Genomic DNA, 20,498 nt, shown 5'->3' on the forward strand with positions numbered 1-20,498 from the left:
TAACGTATTAGTAACGTACACAGAACGTTTCAATCACATATAGATAAATTATACCAACGAATGCTGAGCGTGTTGTCGGAGTTCACAACCTATGCCCAACGATAGTCTAACTTGTGCATAGCGCGGCAGCGTATCGCCGACGATCACGTGGCATAGGCTATTCATAGGCTGCGGCTCGACGATTCAAATCATAACCGCACTAAACATCGAAGTGTGAAGCCGCTGTCACACCTTGACGTTTTAGCCAGCGTATGCCGATGTATGAAAAATTTGCTGAACCAAGCTGGCACACGTTGAATACGTTATGGGTAAGTTTTGTATATGTTAAGAGCACGCTGAAGCATGCTGGCATACGTCGTCATACGCCGATTACGTCGAGAAATTTTCAGCATGTTAATTTCTCGACGTACTCGGCATTTGACACACGTTCCGCATACGCTGGCCATAAGTTGTGGGCACGTTACGCGATCGTTCACACACGTCGACACACATTAATTGTACGTTACTCATTAGTCGAAACATGTCGAGGTAATGGTTAGCGTCAGTGTTCCAGACTCCCTGTTTTTTTTTTTGTTTTTTTTCTTCGGTATGACTGTGATGTTGACACTTCGATTTCTCGTGCGGTTATGATTTAAATCGTTGAGCGGCAGCCTATTAATTATATTAATAGACTGACTGTCTGGAACACTGACTCTAACCATTACCTTGATGTGTTTCGACTTATTAGTAACGTACAAGTAACGTGTGTCGACGTGTGTCAACTATCGCGTAACGTGCCTACAACATGTTACTCATAGGTTAGAAATGTTTCGGGTACGCTAAACATTACCTCGACGTGTTTCGACTTATGAGTAACTTACAAGCAACGTGTGTCAATGATCACGTAATGTGCCTACAAGTTATGGCCAGCATTGTGCGGAATGTGTGAGTCGTATGCTGGCATACGTCGGAAAATTTCAAGCATGGAAAATTTGTCTAACACCTCGATGTACTACGACGTATGCCAGCGTGCTCTTTACGTATACAAACTTACCCATAACATATTTGACGTGTGCCAGCGTTTTAGCCAAATATTTCATACGTCAGGCATACGCTGGCTAAATCGTCAAGGTGACAGGGCCTTCAGAGCAGACGTTCTATCCATTATGGCACAAAGTCTGGTGGTAGTATGCATTTCACATGGTTTGCACAGTTCTTGAAAGTCCTGAAGAAATTACAAAGAATTTTTCATGTCCTGGAAAATTTGTCCAAGTCTTTGATACTCCTGGAAAATTGAGAAAATTGCTTGAATAGAAATAATCTGCCTTGCCCCCCTGGTCAGAATTGTTAATTCTACCTGTCTCTTAAAGAGAACATTTCCAATTTTAACCTCCTCCAGGGATTTACCAAAGCTAAGCTGAAATAGTTTCTCACTCGTCGTGCATAAATTTTGTAACTGTTTTTTATGGAAAGTCCCAATTAATCAGAGAGTGTTCATCCTTAGTTAGCATGCTCACTACTGATTGTAAACAAAAAGAAAGGAAATTTGATGAATGTCAAAGCTTTGCTATTTTAAATTCTCACGGTTGAATAACGTCGACTACCGGGATTGGCTTGTGAAGGAGTCTGTTCACAAGGCCAGATGCAAGATCTGTGAGAAGGCATTCAATATTGGGAAATTGGTGGAAAGTGCACTTGCAAGTCTTAGCTCTTACACGAGCCTCAACTTGGTATCCAAAAATATAAAGTCATGCAAGAAGCGCCAAACACAAAGCATGGTGTCATATGCATGTGATTGCAAATGACTGGTCCAACTCCCATATTATGGAATTTTTGGGCTCCAAAATAGGTATTTATGCTTCAGTTGTATTTTGTTTATGTCTGTTCCCGAATCAATTCCAAACATTCATCTATATTGATTTGTTCCATCAACAAACGCAATAGCTTGGCCGATTGAATTTTTTCTGAAATTTATGTCCAAGTGATGTTGAAAAATCCAATGTCATTTTTACATAAAACACTTGTATTACTAGTCATGGAAATTTGGTCTTCCATGACTGTCCGCGCCATGATTCATCTTAAACAAAGCGTTAATTTGTTGCTTTTAATTATTTGTCATGGAAGTGGAGTGTAATGTTTTTTTTTAGATAAGATGAAATATTGTTTCTGCAAAGCTGATTAACTTGAACTCTAACCTTATTGTGACAAAAAAGACACCCATTTTAGGGCATGTGGTTGTATTGCCATTGCTGTTGTGAGGCTGCCCTCATAGTCCATGAGCCAGACCCCAAAATTTCATCAATTGGTACCATCTGGGGTGGCAAATTCTCACAATGCTTTTTTGAAAGTCTTGTATCCATAGATGAAAAAAAAGCTTTGAAAGCAATCCAGGACTCACAGCTTTGTGCTAGTAATCACCTCTTACAGATGGACACCTAAGTCCAATCTGAGTGACCAGATTTTGGAGTGGGGAAATATAAAGTTGAATAAGTTTGCAACAATGGTCATATAGTGACATATGATCACTCAAAATGTTGGTAATCTGATCTTCTCTATGTTGGTATCTGTTATATGCAAATGCATTAATTATGTAGGTCACCAGAGGTCAAAAGGTCACAAAATTTGACCCCTGCCTAAAAATCTGACGACCTGTTAAACTCACTACAGATATCATACCAATGGGACTTTCTTAATCGGTTCACACGGAAGACAAGAAGTACCCAAGTCGATTATAAGTCTAACAAAGTGGACTTTATTATTCTTCAAGCTGTGGTACAGAAAGATTTTGATACATTTTTTAAAATGGCCTTTTTTCTGCTAAAAACATGAAAAATTGTGTGAAGTTGGACTGCTTGAAATTAGTTAGCATGTTTTGACAAATAACCACTCCAAATGCTAATGGCCATGTCCTACATGTATTCAGGGGTTGGTTAAGCTACATTTCAATGTAATTAGGTCACCCGAGGTCAAAGTGAGGTCAAATTGAAAATGCAAACCTCAATCACAGAAAATGCAATTAAAATATTGGTGAATGAGTATTAATGTACAATAAGACCACTTCCGGTTCTGGGTTTGCAGCAACGGCAGGTCTCTCAGGGGTCTTTGCTGACTTTCTCAACGTTAGGTTCCCGGTCGTTATCTGTCCCGTTTTAACTGTTTATTTTCTCACCTTCATGTTTCTACGTGTTCCTAGTTCATTTTTGTTCCAAAAATCATGCTATTTTGTGAGTTTTTGTCGACCTTGTCTTATGGGGTTCCTTGAGGGCCTACTCATCCTTCCCCTCCAGGTGTACGATCATTTTAATTTGTATTCTCTCCCTCTTATATTACCTTCAATTCCTATATTCCACACTTCCCAACGACCCCTATCGCTCCCAACTAAACACTTTCTTGTCTTAAACTCAAAAGAATGAAAAAAAAAAACTACCCTTCTCCTTGCATATCGACGAGTCCCACTCCTCCTCCTTCTCCTTCTTCAAAAAATAATAATCTTCCTTATATCCTTTCTTTCCATACACCTCCGATAACCACGTGTCTCTCGACTCTTCCTGATACTTTTCATCAACCCAGCAGCTTCACTCTGCGTTTCCATTCTAAATTCACCACACACCTCCACAATTTTACTTCAACCTTCCCTTTTCCGAATGTTACGCAATCCTTATTTAAAATAAATCAATTCACTTTTGACTATCCACCTCACGTGCTTCTCCCGTAACCACGCGATCTGTTTCCACCCTCTACGTTTACCAATCCAAATTCACCATTCACCTCACGATTTTTTTTCCACAACCCTTCCATGATCTATTCTGATAAAAACTCTCTCAAAAAATAATAGTGATATTAATAATAAAAACGATCTCTTATAATGCTTCATCTTCCTCTTTTGCACGTTTGGTTCTCATTACTGCATCATAATGCACTACTCTTCTACTATTTCAACAGACTCCTCTCAATTCGACCTTTCCCTCATACCTTGCCTAAAAAATCCAACTGTTACATTGTTTCTTCTCTCCATTCTCTTAAGTCGCCTTTATTGCATCCATCAATAAATGTCTTTAATCGCATCTCCAACCAAAACATTTTAAAAACACCAGTTTGCTATGAATGTTCGCTTTCCATCAACCATTCTTTCTTTCCAACTTCAATGCCAACTCACCCCTCTCACCCCTCCCTCTCAAAACAACCATCACACTCTTCTCCCTCCAAGCCTCCCTCTCACCTTTCTCAAAAACTCCCCCCTCACCTTTCTCCCTCAACTCTCCCCACTCACCATTCTCCCACCATTCACCCCCTCACTCATCCTTCTCAAAGTTGCCCCACTCTCACATTCACAAAGCTGCCTCCTTCCCTTGTCCTCTCACCTCCATCTCATCACTCCACCTCCTCAAATACTCAACTGCCTTCTGCCCCCTCTCTTGCCCCCCTCTCCCCCAGCAGCACAGAGTCTTTTCTCCTCCTTATCCGGCACTCTCCCCGAGCTATTCTGCAATCCCCCACACTCTTTCAACAACTCTCCTTAACTCCCCCTCCCCTCCCATCCCCTGAACCCAAAGCCTCCTCCCCTCCCTCTTCATTAACAGTGTGGACCTCAAATATCCAGGGCCTTCACTCAAACCTTACAGATCTTTCCATACAGGTTGCCACTTACAAACCAGACATCTGCCTAACAGAAACTTTCCTCCCTCAAGACATCTGATTCCCATGTTTCTCTCCCTGGTTACTCCCTCCTCCAGTATGACAGACCTGAGACTTGTCCTGGTGGAGGAGTTGCTCTCTTCATCAAAGACTCTATTCCTCACTCCCCATTCACTACCCTCACTCCCCCACACCCCCAGGAATACCTCTGGCTACGGCTTTCCCTCCGCTCCCATCTCAAGTTTATACGTGTACTGTATGATCCACCAAACAGTGATAACTCCATTTACACCTCACTATCCGAAAACAGGGACCAACTTCTATCTTCTCATCCGAACTCTCTTCCTCGTATGTGGCGACTTCAATTGTCATCATGCCAGTTGGCTCGGTGTGGGTACCTCTGTCACCTGTCATGGCACCTCAGCAAAAGCTTTCTGCGACTGACTCAATCGGTCAATTTCCCGACCCGTATGTCAACCAATGGTGCTTTATCTCTTCTGGATCTGGTTTTGACAATTTTTCCCTGATAATACCTGCTGTTCTTCCTCCGTTCCAATCAGTTCTTCTGACTACATGCTTGTCAAAGTGGACATCTCTGGCTGTTATCAGAGAACCACCTCAGCACCGTTGAGTCTGGCATTTCACTCAAGCTAACTGGCAGGCTCTCCAAACAGCCATCACACTTCCAGACTGGTTTTCCATGACTACTTTCTCCAACATCAACTCATCCTGGGAATTCTTTCAAAGAAACTTGCTCCCTCATGCACAGATTTATCCCCTCTCATTTTTAGTTGCCCTACCCTTCCTTCTGCCCTTGGTTCACTGAAGCTTGTGGCGAGGCAGTTGTCCTGAAACAACTTGCCTTTGCCTCATGGAAAGCAAACCCAATTGAGGGTAATCTCAATTCCTTCCATAAAGCTCGGAACAAGTGTGTATCTACCCTCAGGAGAGCCAGGAAACAACATCTTTCTAAGCTCAAGTCTGAACTCTCAAACCTCTCTCCCTCCTCCAAAATCCTGGTGGTGTCTAATCGTATCTGTTTCTGATGTATGTTCCTCCTCCATCCCCTCCCTTCCCTCAAATGGCCGCACTTCTGATACCGCACGTGAAAAGGCTGAATGCCTAAACTCGGTGTTTGCATCGAAATATTGTGTCCGAAACCCATCGCTTTCTGTACTCACCTTACCCAGTCGCACCCAACTGTCCCTGGTCTCTGTCATTTTCTTCTGACGAAGTGGAGAGCTTGCTGTCAAACCTCGACTCGGATTCTGCAACCGGTCCAAACGGCGTCAGCCCACGTGTCCTAAAAACCTGCTCCTCTGCTCTTGCTCACCCTCTGTCTGTTCCATTAACCCTCTCATTTGCTCAAGGTCATCTGCCATCTGCTTGGAAATCAGTAAACATTACTGCCCTGCATAAAAATGGTGCAAAAACAGATCCCTGCAACTACAGACCAATCAGCCTTCTCCCAATCATCAGCAAGGTTATGGAATGAATCATCGCTTCAGACATTAAATCCTTCCTCTTCTCCAATGGCCTGATTTCCGATCGTCAATTTGGTTTCAGACCAGGTCACTCTACCCTGGATATGCTGCTTCTGCTCTCCCAACAATGGATGGGGGTCCTCAATGCTGGACATGAAATTAGAGCCATATCCCAAGACATACCACGTGCTTTTGACACGGTCTGGCACCCTGCCCTGCTCAACAAACTCTCTTCCAATGGCATCCAAGGCCATCTCCACTTATGGCTCGCAGACTTCCTCTCCTGTCGCAGTCAACATGTGGCCCTAAATGGAGTTCTTTCATCCCCACTTCCTGTCCAGGCTGGAGTTCCTCAAGGCAGCGTTCTGGGTCCTGTTCTTTTTCTGGTTTTCATCAATGATCTTTCCGACTCTCTGGAAAATCCTCTTTGTCTCTTTGCTGATGACTCCACCCTCTGCCGTACCATCTGTCATCCCTCAGACCGGCAAGCAGCAGCTTCTTCGCTCACTGCAGATCTGGATAAAATCACAAACTGGTCCAACACCTGGAACATGTCTTTCAATTCGGACAAATCTCACACTCTCACTTTGTCTTTCTGAAATGACCATTTGGAACCCCCATCTACATTCTCAACAATCCTCTGGAAGAAGTCCTTTCTTTCAAGCTTCTGGGTCTCACTATCTGCCATGATCTTTCCTGGGAAAGCCACATTTCCAACCTGGCCTCCAAAGCCAGTCGACGACTGGGAATCCTCCATTGTGCAAAGTCCTTCCTCGGCCCACCTGAGCTCCTGACCACATCCAAAGCTTTCGTTCGCAGCCTGATGGAGTACTGCTCTCCCCTCTGGGCTGGTGCTCCTGCCTCCCACCGTTCTCGGCTTCACGCTGTGGAAACCAAGGCATTTCAGAATATTGTCATCGCCCGCGATGAGGCTGAGTCTATGGGCCTCTCACTCTCTCACCGCAGGCAGGTCGGTGGTCTTTCTGTCTCTACCGTCTCCTCTCCGGTCTCGTCCCCCTACTCTGTCTACGATATGTCCTCCCCATATTTCCGCAGGGCGCTCAAGGTCCGCCAACACCACCCTTCTGGTAAAACTACCAAAATCACAAATTACTGCTCACCTTCACTCTTTCATTATTTTTCCCCACCTTTGGAATAAACTCCCTCACTCTGTTCAATCCCATTCTTCCCTCCAGGCCTTCAAAACAGCTGTTCACCACCACCTCATATCGTCCCCCATCCAAATCCTCGATCTTTTCTATCCCCTTTCATCCACCCCAAACCTACCTCCTTCAAATTCCCTGCTTTCCTTCCTGAAAGTCCCTGTGATATACATCTTGTATACCCCATGTTCACCACCCCACCCCTCCCCTTCCCCAGATCTCCTAATGTCTCTGTTCCCCACTGTTTTGTCCTTCCCACTCCTGCCTTTCTTGTCTCATGCCCCCCTCGCTGTGTGTTGTGTGCTCGCTCTCATACGAGCCTCAACAAGGTATACAAAAAAAAAAAAACCTCAAAAAGTTGTTTAATGTTGGAAACTTAGGTCTTGATCATGTATGCCAAAACAAGGATGATCACATCTTTGAAGGGAGGAGCACTCCATTCAACAGTTACATTGGGCCTGCTACGAGTACAGAGTTGATTAATCGTCATCATCATCAGTCGCTTCAAATTCTACCTTGTCCTCTTCATCAACTTGCTGATTGCTACATGTTTGAAATTTGCAAAGGTATGTACACTTCATGTTATTCTGTAGGCAGGTACAGCTCTCCTCTTAGCACTCCATTCGACAGTTATATGCAATCAATTCTATCACTGTCTCATGGGCAGGTGGGGCATCCCCCAGTCAATAACCAAGTCCACATCCTTCTTCCAACCATGACCTACATGCTCCTTTTCCAGACAGCACATTGATAATTATCCTTCTTGCAGTGGTTTTTGCAGTGAAGAGGCACAAGGAGGAAGCTGCCAAGATTCAACCTCCCCTTTCTTTGCACAGAACAGGTTGAATTGCAATTCATTGACATTCTCAGTAACTGTCCTTGCGTGGTATAGACTGCATGTAAGTGATTAATGCTTTGACAAGCTGTGGTGAGACTTCCCAGGTTGTCCCTCGGCACTTCAATGTGTTCCTGTGTTTGTTGCTGATCAATAACCTCTTAAGTGCTGAAACCTTTCCTCTCACGGTATCATCGCCTGTAAACGCATGCAGTCACAAAAGCCCTGCACATTTTTCCAGGCCCAGCATGTTGGCAACTTTCTTGTCATCAACGTATTCAGAGCGTGTTTTGGTTCTACCCTTCATGTAAAGTGAGCATGGTAGCTATGATGAAAATGCCATGCCAATACTGAAGATATCCATATCTTCAGACACAATCACAAGTGCAGTAAAGCCAGACCCAGCACAGTGCTTCGCATGAAGGAAGAGTCTGGTGTTTGCCTTTTCTTTGCTCCACTTGAGAGCGACAACATTGCTGACTGACTCCACCGTTAGTCTCCTGCAAGTCTCTCCCATGGCAACAAAGAACTGTTTCCCAGACAGTCTGCTTCTCTGTTCATCTTCACTCCATTCAATCACAAGGAATTCAATCAGGTGGGTTTTGTTCTCTGGGTTCAGGAGGAAATTCTTCCACTGCTGTACTCTATGTCCAGGTGTAAGGGTCCTGAATGATATCCCACTCTGAGATCCTCTGTTGACTCTCTCTGCATTATTTTATAGACTCGTCTTGATAGACATCAAATACCATGTCAATGCACCCACTGGCTGTTGCTTCTCGCAAGGTTGCTGAAAGGATGGCTTTGGAGACTTCAGCAAAAGACATGTGGTTTGAATCCACCATTAGTTTCTGTACCAGTGCCATCCCATCTATTATACAAGCTGAGTAGTCTGGTATAGATTGTACTGATGATGAGTCTTTTTTTTTTTTGAGCCGTTTAGCCAGAGCTGCCTTGCTTGTCTTCCTCGTGGTTCCTTCTGCATTAGCTAAAGCCCATGGTGTGGGTCCAAGGCGATGGGAGAGCACATCCTTCATGTGCAGCTTTCTTGTTTGGCCAATCAGGATCATTTTTAGCAAAAAGGTTTCTATCTGCCTTCGTTATCACCTGGCGTCCCTTTGTTTGATATGTCTTCTTCACCTTCATGTCACTCATTGTCTTTAATCCTTGCTTCTGTAAGGGTTCAAAGAATCCCTTGTTGGCCTCTTTTCCCAACCTTTCTTCCCAGAACAGTTTATAGGCAGTGCTGCCCTTCTTCCTTGCCTCCAGTAGATCTGTTGCTATGTCTCTAGGTGCAGCTATGCCAGTTGAGAAACTGCTGAGATCTGAGGGGAGACGAATGGGTTTGTCCAGTTGGAATCAAGCTTTTCCACCATTGCCACCACGTCTTTCTCATCTCTGTTGATCCTTCATTGACTTAGATCAGGGTGCCTGAAGGATGAGCTACCAGTTACCATTGCGTCTCGTAGTAATCAGAGGAATGAGCTCCTGTATTCCGCAATAAGATAATGTCTGCTGATCGCTCCAGGCTTCACACTGAAACCTTTGATTCCTCTTGGGTTTGGGTGTCTTTGTTCACTGTTTCTTCTGTAACTTGATCCACAAGGATCCTGACAAATGGATTCTCTGAGCCATGTTGACGTTGGCGAAGATGATTCTGGTACTGCTGGAAATGATCTGCCAATGATATGAACACTGGATTGCGAAGTGTTTCAGTGAAGGTCTCCTGGCATATGTCTTGTGAACACTCGTTGATCATCTCTGTATTCTCGGGGCAAATTTCTTTGGAATCCATCCATCCATCAAACTCCTTCCATGCAAGCCGTTGCAGAGCCTCATATAGTAGTTTGTGGAATCTAACTGCACGATTGTACCTTCGACCACCAAGCACACTTAAAACAGAACCTTCAGCAATCACTCCTCATTCTATGGAAAGATCTCTTATGCATGCATCCTGAAAGCGCTTTCCTATCACACTAAGTAGAGTGCACATTGTGTGAAATATGCCTAACCTGGTGACCTAATTGCATTGAAATGTAGCTTAACCAACCCCTGAATACATGTAGGACATGGCCATTAGCATTTGGAGTGGTTATTTGTCAAAACATGCTAACTAATTTCAAGCAGTCCAACTTCATACAATTTTGCATGTTTTTAGCAGAAAAAAGGTCAATTTAAAAAATGCGTCAAAACCGTTCTGTACCACAGCTTAAAGAATAATAAAGTCCACTTTGTTAGACTTATAATCGACTTGGGTACTACTTGTCTTCCATGTGAACCCATTTAGGTTTAAAAAAAAGTCCCATTCGTATGATGTGCAGTGAGTTTTTAGGCGGGGGTCAAATTTCGTGACCTTTTGACCTCTGGTGACCTACATAACGCATTAGCATATAACAGATACCAACGTATAGAGGATCAGATTACCAACATTTTGGGCTGTCATATGTCACTATGTGACCATTGCTTGCAAAGTTATTCAACTATATATTTCCCCTACCCCAAAATCTGGTCCCTCAGATTGGACTCGGGTGTCCGTCTGTAAGAGGTGATCACTACCACGAAGCTGTGAGTCCCGGATTGCTTTCAAAGATGTTTTTTTCGCATCTATGGATATAGGACTTTCAAAAATTCATCGTGAGAATTTGCCACCCCAGGTGGTACCATTATCTGGTCTAGCTCATGGACTATCAGGCCACTTCACTGCAGCTGGAGATCCAGTTTGGCTTTTCTGCTCTGTTAATCTTTCATTCGGTCAAAGAGTTTGCACCCTGCCATTCTAAATCCATATACGACCATACATACATACATTTTGTGTTTTGTTTCTTGCGATTGACACTGTTGTTGCAAAGGCAAGGATTGGGTTTGTTCGGCATTAGCGATTCTTATTTCCCCTCCTTGCTTGTAATCAGCCATGCCTTTGTAGCTCAAGATACCTGAGGTTGGGCCCAATAAGTCTTTCTGTCATCACCCAAAGCACGGCTTGCTTGTAAAGCCACTTTTGAGCTCCGGCCCTTTTCCTCGTTCGGGTTTCTGGTGGTGCATAATATTCCGAGTTGCATAAATAACTTACAAGATGGCTTTTCATGCTGTTTACAACCACTTGCCAGTGAATAAAGAGTGGTTCCTTTGGAGGAAATATCCTCACATTTGGATTCTCTGTTATGAAAGGTCTGATCTGATATTTGCTGTTCTCGCAACCAAAATATTCTTGCTTTGTTTCATGCTCATGAATTTGCCTTTAGTTGTATGGTTTTAGTGTGGCAGTGTGTATATTATTGTGATTGGATGTTTTTCATTGAACAAATGAGATTGATTAAATGATGAAAATTTATTTGGTGATGACTTGCAAAGGACCGTGTCTATAGATAATACCCCTGAAATGTATTGGACATATCAGCACAGGCAGTACAAGTATGACGTATCTGTGACATGTTTCTCGACTGTGAAAAAGGAAAAAACTCAATATTGAGAGAACACCATGTGATTATTGCATGTGTTGCATCAAAAGGACATATGCAGGGATGGAGATTAAGACAGACATAAGCTAGAATTGCACTCGGTAGAGCACATACCTTTGCCAGGTTGAACAGTTTACGTTTTGTATCCTACTGATGGGCCAGATCTGCAATGAAACCTCAACCAAAACTGAATCGGCTTGTTCTTGTCACCGACGACTTCACTCATCCACCAAGTTTTGTCAGAATCTGTTCATAACTTTTTGAGATATCCTGCCCACAAACAGACAGAGGTGAAAAACATAACCTTCGTCCACCTTCAGTGGTGGAGGTAAATATGTGGATGCATGCACTCTGCAGCCAAAGAATATTCATAACGAAAAAGATATTCACCTAGCCCTTTCTATTCACACTTCCTCATTAGAGTGAATTGAAAACTCTTCCACTCATGCCTTTTCTGGGTTTAATTTGTTTTGTTGTTTTTTTAATCTACCACCATAACTTTTATGTGTGGTGTGGTGCTTTTTAAAGTTTGTACAATATATTTCAGTGTTTCAGATGAAACGGCTCACTGTGGTGTTCTGCCGCTTTTTTGCTGCCGTGACCTGCTGTGGACATCAGTGACGATTCACTTCAAAGAGTTGCTCTGAAGGCCAGTGAATGACCTCAGATTAGCAGTCTGGTGGCAGCCTAACTTGGCCATTGTGTATGAATTCAGATTCTTTCCCTCCTTTGATATGTTTCTTCTTTTTGCTTCAAAAGAGCCTTTTGGCAACACAAGGTCCAACAGCCTGAGGTTTTCATATATAACAATTACGGTAATTGTGTTCTTTACAGGTGCTGCATTCAAGAGAATAAAGATATTTTGTTTGGCTTGTTGAATATTTGGAGGCAGGATTATCGTTAAAAGTGCATGATAAAGTTGGGTTGGCTTCATGCCCGACCAATTGTTAGTATTCTTTCATTAAAGTTGAAGAAAACTTTCTACTCTGAGGTTTGAATATTTTGTTTAAATTTGTTTGATCACAGTTTCAGTAATGAGGCATCAGTTTTGTTTTGCACATTGAACTTTGATGTGCTAATTTGATATTTTCTTGTTTCAGCAAGACTATGTATGTATGCTTCTGCAGTGACGAGAATTGTCTTTGTCCCAATGGAGATGATGATCCTGAAAGTAACAAATACCATGGAAGAGAAATGCTAAGAGGTTGGATGAAAATGTCAGTTGTGGTTGCACAAGGATCCTTGGAAAGAATGAAGTATATGGTGGCGAGTGATGCGGAGTGAAGGATTTGCAGCTACTTTTGGTACGATTGTGCTCAGTGTGGTGGCACGTGGGTGTGACATTATCACCTTGGGGTGGGATATCCTCGCTATAGCAGCCTAACAATTGTCAAGCACTTTAACTCTGCTCCGTGCTTCCTTTTCTTCACGGCTTGGAGCATGCATAAGCGCAGCTCGCTGGTTACAACCCCTGCTTACCTTGAACTGCAAGTATTTTTTTGATAACCGTGCCGGGTTGGAGGAAATAACCTTTCTGAACGTCGAAGGTAATCGGTGAGAAAGAGAAATAGCTTTTTCCTCTTCATTTGTGGTTAAAGATGACCATTCAACTCGTGTTATGATGTTTGATCCAGGGTTTTCCAGTTCTCAAACACCCCCATTGAAGTGATGTCCTTGCAAGCAACATATTGTGTGGTATGCTTGTATTGTTGGATTTATCACTTACTCCATGAATCGTGACACCACAAGGAGCATTAGTGTTGGCTGTGCGCCGTATGGTCTTTTGATGAATGAATATAGTGCGGCACTGCTCTGGTTCCTCCACACAGTTGACTGATTGGTTTGAACAGCTTGAAATAATGTCATTGTCATTGTTGTTCGTTAACAGCTGAAAACATTGCCAAAGCAATTCTTTTTGCCACTTAATTGTGAAAAGTAATGGTTTACCAGTTGGGTTTTCAGTTGTTTTAAAATATTTGGAGTACGTATCTCCTATCGTCTTGACTTTCTGTAAAAGCAGAGGTAGTGAGTATGCTCGCATGATAGCACGTGCAAAACATCGGCCTTGAAAGCCATAGTTTGTAACTTTGTTGTTAACTCTCGTTTTGCTTCCAAATGCATAGGTTTTAAATGAGATTAAACTGAAAGTAGGAAACTTGCCACTGGCTTGCATCCAATGTCATGAAGTTTCAGTATGTAGATTTGTTTTGAATGACGATAAAACTTCCATGGAGAATCGAGGTGCACTCAGGTTCAACTTTGCAAAGGTTGACTTTTTTTTTTGGATATAAAGTCTTGGCTTGTGGAGGACCTAGAACATAGAATGGATCAGGATGTAACCCAACAAAAGTAACAGTAGCAAGAGAGGGGGGACACCAACAGCAGGAATGAGAGGACAACATTGAAGGGAGACTTGGACAATTAAGGTATTTTGGGAAGAACGATGGCTCGGGGATAACACACGGGGTGGACAACATTGATACAGAAGCAAAGTCTCAGGAAGGAAAAACTGGGAATTGGGAAAGAGGTGGGTTTGGGAAGGGTTGATGAGAGTAGAAAAGATCATGGTTTTGGATGGTGCATGATCTGGGATTGTGGTGAAGTTCTCTTGAAGACCTGTAGGGAGGAATGATATTGAAGAGAATGTGGAAGTTGGTTCCACAGCTGTGGAACAAAAAAAAAGAAAAGAGGAACGAATGAGTGGAGGTGAGCATTCACACTGGATTTTGAGAGTTTCACTCGAATGGATTTTTTTAGTGGAACGTGTGCCCCCTGCTCTTGAATGCCTTCTCAGAATATATTGTCAGGAAAGTGAGATGTGATGACTGTGATCTAAAAATCTTCGAATTACTTCATCATGTGAGAACTTCTCGGAGAGATATTTCTTTGTGCATGTCTCCTTGCTATAATGGACCAAACGTGGATGTCACCGAAACTCCAAAATTGACATTGAACAGTTCTTGGGCCTAATAATAGAGGTTCAAAACCTGGTTACTCTGGTTTAAAGCTCAACACTCACCTAAAGTGGCCACCCAAGGCCAGCAGATGCGCACGTACTTTAACCTTACTCTGGTGCATGTACATACTCTGCCCCGAGCTCTAATAAACTGAAAAAGGTACTCCCAAGATGGCGGGAGTGTCCACTAGTGTGCTTCATTATGATGGCTTGTTGTCAAAAAGCCATTCTTCAATTAGTATTTTTGAAGGTTAAGTTTCTTTGACATCTTTATTTTATTTTATTTTTTCATTTTCATTCCTGGTAAATGTCAGTCTATGTATAATGTAGAACTGTGTGAGAGTTGAACACTGGAGTGTTGTGTTCAGCTCCGAGGTGAATCGTGTGCTTTTGCCAATTGTGTCAAAAATGAATGGTCATTTCTAAATTCTGGCAGGCAGTGTGATACCTGTTGATAATACATTTGACAAGGATGATTTTTGTTTCATGATGGACTCAACTCGCAGGGATCAAACTTTTGAGCTTTGATTCACAAGTTGAATGTTGAGAGGAACGATTTATCGTTGTCTATGCGATTATCAAGAGGTTGTTGTTTTTTGTTGTTGTTTTTTTTCTTTCTGGGTGATGCAAGCACACCATTTGTCCTAAATGCTGCTATACGTGCCTCTTTGCGCAAAAGTTTCAATGTTGCGTCTGGGTCGAAGTGGAAGATGCTATGAACGTTCAATTTATAGTTATAGCTTTGCAGTCATAACATGCCTTTCATGAAGGCCCTGGATGTGAATTGGGCTATGCATGGTATTTCCTGTGCCCGAAACAGTAGAGCGGCGACAGCTGAGGCAGGGGAGGGACTGGAAGAATCATTATCGCAACTTCCTTAGTCTGCTGGACGATCTCGTTCTGTGTTCATTAATCTTTCTGTAACTGCAGAGACATTGGTACTTGGCAGAACAGAATAAATAACTTTTGGTTGGAGTTAATTCAAGTGTACATGGGGATACTCCTTACTCCATTCCTGGGTGGTCTTTTGTTTGCCTTTCTTTTCTTTTGTTTTTTTTTGTAATGCTAAAGTAGCTTTTTGAAGCTCATTCTTCTGTGACTCAAAATTAACTTGAACGTTTGTGGAAAAGAATGTTTAAATGATGCCAATCAAGAAAATCACTTACATGGCACTTTGCAAATCAACCGAATGGCTAGCATTATTTTAAAAGCTTCATGGAAGATGATGCAACTTCAATGATACCTTCTCAAAGAAGAATGAGGAAAACGTTCACAAGCTGCACATGTCCATCTATCTATTCACAACAGGGATTGAAAGTTTTTTTTATTGATTCGATTGTGCTGCAAGATTTGTTTGTAGGTAACTGACTTGACTTTTGTAATTATACTCATGAGAGCCTACAAGTTTAGAACCGTGGTGATAATTATTGTGTCTACCGCTGTCTTTAGATTATTTTTTTCTGAATGTTTTGGTATTGAAAAAAAAATCCTTTCATTTGCTAATGTATTTCATTTTATTTTAGTGAATAAATGTACATGTATGTATTTTTATTCATCTTGTTTGCAGGACTGGGGTTCACTGGATGCCTCGGTGCAGTCAGTGCTGTCATGCCTTTACCCCCCATTTGAGCTGACAGCACCCACAGTCCTGAGCCAGGTGTTAGCTGTGTGGGAACGAGACTTTGCTGCCGACGGCCTGCAGTACCTTGTTAGCTTCCTCATCCCAGCCAAGCATCTGCTGCAGTGTGTTCAGCAAGCCGCCTGTGTGAGTGTGTGTGCTTGCTTGTTTACCTTAAATCTTAAAAACTACGTTTTACCTTTTTGCTTTTTTGCCTCATATCTGCGACCATCAGTTATTTAGAAATAAAAACAGAAACCAAGGTAATGCATGTCGGTGAGTAGTCCATATTTATTGTTCAATGACAGCTATATTCTATTGAAAGATTAATTCCAACAAGTATGCCTTTTTACAAAATACACAAATACCAACTTTTATTGCCATATAGTTATTGGCCTCACCTGATCCTGAAGGGATGGGAGAGACTATCGTAATCCGCAAATAGATACTCTTCAATATTGATAGTTCTTTCTCAGACTTGACTTTATCGATATACCACGGCAATACTGGACAATTCAAAAGAATGAAATTGGAACAAAGCTGTCCAATTTAACCATGGCAAGTTAAGGATGCACAGATTCTATGCAGCATCCACAGCCACAGTATATTGTGTATGAGATAACATTCGTAGCATGCTCGACATGCAGCCTTTGTCACCTTTTGAGCTGGTGAGTCGAGCTCGCTGTTCGAAGTGTGCTGCAAGGCCAACTGGCTCGACTAGTATGTCTGGATGCTCTTGGGCACAATTTGACAAAGTTGACCAATTTATCCATAATATTTTGTCTCATCCCACCAAAAGTCGATTTTTGTACCTTCATTATGGATTGTGTCCAAGTTAGCCACACCTATTCCCAATTGTGTATTTGTTCACATTTAAATTATTTATGTAGTTCATTGTAAGGCACTTTTTTGTATGCTGTGTCGAGGCTCGTTGAGCTGTAGCACAGCTATAACACAGAACTGATTCGATCAGGACGTAACAAAAAGAGCAGCAGAAAGAGATGGAAAAGGGGGGGGGGATCATGCTGGATATATGCAGCTTTGCACAGCAATTTAATATGGGTATACTTTTTGCATTTAAAATATATATACTGAATTTTAAGAACGTGTTTTTAATTTTTTAGGGGGTCATACCAACTCGCCTTGATGTGTGGAAGTGGTCAGTGAGACAATATCCAGATTTGAACAGTTATATCCAGATTTGAACAATATCCAGATTTGACAATATCCAGAAAGTCTTTGCATTTTTAAATGCTCTGTCCTGTTCTATAATAGATTTCTGAAATTAGATGAGTATTAATCTTACTTTGGGATAAATTGGAAAAAACAAACAGAAAGCAACATCTAACCAACATCAAGGCTGAAGTTTAAAACTCATCTCCTTCCTCAACACTTACTGGCACCTCATCAAGTCTGTCTCTGATGTGTGCTCCCTCTCCATACTTTCCCTCACTTCAAATGACACTGCAGCCAACTCTGCTTGTGAGAGAGCTGCCGAATGCCTTAGTACGGTGATTACTTCCAAATCCTGCGTACCCAACCCATTGTTCCCCGTACATACCCTACCTTCTCGCCTGACCCATGATGTTTATTACCCCCAGTAATCCTTCCTAATCCAATTCTCTTCCTTGCTGGTTTCAGTTTTCTTCCCATTCTCTCCATATTCCTTTTCCATTCGTTATTCCCTTGCTGGTTGTGCCAAAATGTTGCCCCATGACTCGACAGTCAATTTTACCCTGCTATTTCCATTAGCCTATCTCTCTTATAGTCACTGGATAGTATAGTATATAGTCTCTTATAGTCCAATAGAAGTCACTGGATTTCTCAACTGAGAGAGTGGAGAAGTTTCTGGTAGCCTCCAACTCTTATTCTGCAACTGGCCCACATCCTAAAAATATACTCTGCCACACTTGCACATCCTTTTTCTCCTCTCACATTCACCACATAATTTGCTCTTGGTCACCTTTCCACTATTTGAAAGTCAGCCAACATCCCTGCAATACACAAACATGGTGTAAAAACAGCTCCTCTGAATTACAGGCTCATTGCTTACTTCTCTGATGATTATTCCTTTCAGTATGCTGGTTATGATGATGATTCTTAAACCAGAACAAAAGAAATCTCACTCACATTTATAATGCAATGACGTGTTGTAAATTAACTCCGGCTGATAACTCCTTTGTCTGTCCAGTGGTTGGTGAAGAAGGAAGGATTTATTAGTGTTGATCTGCTGCAACTTTAAAATGGCGTTGAATATGGCAAGCAGAAGAAACTCGTTCATTGTAGTCGTGGCTGTTTTAGCCAAACAAACGAAATCCACTTCGCTCAATAGTCTTGGTAATGTCAAAGAAAAATATAATCACTTAAATAATGACGTGTTGAGTGACTCGTGAATAAGGATGAGAAAATGCTTGTAAATAAAGGACCGTGAGCTTCTAACATGTCCTGATGACGAGCTCTCATTTGCACGGGCCTTCCAGTATCCCCTTGTGGTGATTGGCTCTCTGGAAGGATGCAATTGATTGGCAACTAGAGTTCACGTGTTTGCTTTATGAGAAATATTCGCAAAATAATAAATGAATTAATGAGTAAAGCAAAATCATTGAGCCACTACTCCAGCTCTCCCCTCGATCGATGTCCAAAGAGAGACGATCGATAATGATGTAGATGTAGACAGATGTCAGCCCGAATTGAATACTTACACAAATCTCTTAGGCCAATGGACATTCTTAGGCCAATGGACATCTGCCAGAACGAGTTTTTCTCACGTCTGATGTAGTTTTCTGGCAAAGGGGCTGATGCAGATGTCGATGGGGCTGAACTCGGTGCTTTTGTCTGTCGGCTTACAGGAACAGTTGGAGTCAATGTAGCTGGAGTTTGGTCTGCTGTAGTAGTAGGATGAGGGGCATCAGATTCTTTACCTTCGCAAACTTTGTTGCGAAGGTTATGTTTTGATCGCTGTGTATTTATTTATTTGTGAATATGTGTTTGTTTGTTTGTTTGTTATTTGCATAACTCCAAAAGTATTGAACTGAATCGCAGCAAATTTGGTGGGATGATTGGTTATTATCCGAGGACCATTTGATTAGATTTTGGGAGCGATCGGGTCAAAGGTCAAGGTCATGAATAGGTCAAAATCGTCTTTTTACCATAGCGCGGTCAATTTGTATCCAATTTGCATGCAACTAATGCCAAAATGTTCAGAATTCAATGCCCCATCTTGTGATATGTGACATGACACAATGACGTAATAACCCTTATTAGCGGTTGGGAGTCAAAGGTCAGGGGGGGGGTCACGACATTGCAAAATGTGTGGTTTTAGTCATAACACGGTCAATTCTTATCCGATTTGCATGAAACCAACAGCAAAATGTTGATGGTTCTGTTCCCCACACTCTAATACCAATTACAAAATTAAGAGTACAAAGGTCAAGGTCAAGGTCATGAAAAGGTCAAAATCGTCATTTTGCCATAGTGCGGTCGATTTTTATCCAATTTGCATGCAACCAATGCCAAAATGTTGTGAATTCAATGCCCAATCTTGTGATATACAATATGACACAATGACGTCATTACCTTTGTTAGCAGTTTGGGTCAAAGGTCAGGGGGGTCAACGACCTTTATTATCATAACGCGGTCAATTCTTATACAATTTGCATGTAAGTAGATTCAAAATGTTTAGAATTCAATTCCCTATCCTGTGATGTGTAATATTTGACAGTGACTTTATTGGTGAGTTTAAAGCATTTGGGGGGGGGGGGTGTCACTGAATTTATTTCTGAAAATGTGACCAATTGTCATCAGATTGACTTGACGCCAACACCCAAAAAGGTCAGGGAGTTCATACAGAAATTGTACAATGTACATGAATCGGTGTCAAACAGCAGGAAATTTAATGTTGTTAAGCCATGATAACACAGATTAGATGGCAGATGTGGTATGGGATTAAATACCCTCACAATCAACGGTTTCTGGGGGGGGGGGGATGTAGCGTTGGCGAAGGTATGTGCTCTACTGAGTGCCTGTTCTAGTTATCCATGAAGGCAGCCTTGAATCTGTCTAAACTGACAGTTTCAGACTTCCCATTAAAATCAAGGATGAAGTATTTGTCCTTCCTGGTAATGATTCGGAAGGGGCCTTGGTAAGGAGGTAGGTTGTAGAGAAACCCTGACAGTGTCGTCGCATACAAAAACATAGGGACAAGACAAAAGATCTTTGGGCAGATGTGTGGAACTCTGTTGAGCTCTGATGGGGATGTAATGCAACTCACTCATTGGCCTTCGCAGTCTGTCCACATTATTTCTCGGGTCCAAATCGGTGTGAATGTTCGTCTAGGTGTTGCTTGTATCTCTTGCAATATTTCATGTTAATTC

General features: G+C 42.1%; 1 protein-coding gene across 2 annotated transcripts in view; it reads left to right on the forward strand.

The window, feature by feature from the left end:
- Positions 1-20,498, forward strand: part of LOC147023575 (uncharacterized protein KIAA1755-like) — a 121,181-nt gene that overhangs the window by 13,991 nt on the left and 86,692 nt on the right. For both annotated transcript variants that reach the window (XM_085889084.1, XM_085889082.1), the window contains exon 2: positions 16,075-16,272. In XM_085889084.1, the coding sequence (XP_085745210.1) occupies positions 16,075-16,272 (198 nt within the window). The remainder of the gene's footprint in view (positions 1-16,074; positions 16,273-20,498) is intronic.

This window comes from Eptatretus burgeri, chromosome 7 (assembly GCF_056783735.1).
Source record: "Eptatretus burgeri isolate ZD-2024b chromosome 7, Ebu_testis_v1, whole genome shotgun sequence".
Taxonomy (NCBI): Eukaryota; Metazoa; Chordata; class Myxini; order Myxiniformes; family Myxinidae; genus Eptatretus; species Eptatretus burgeri.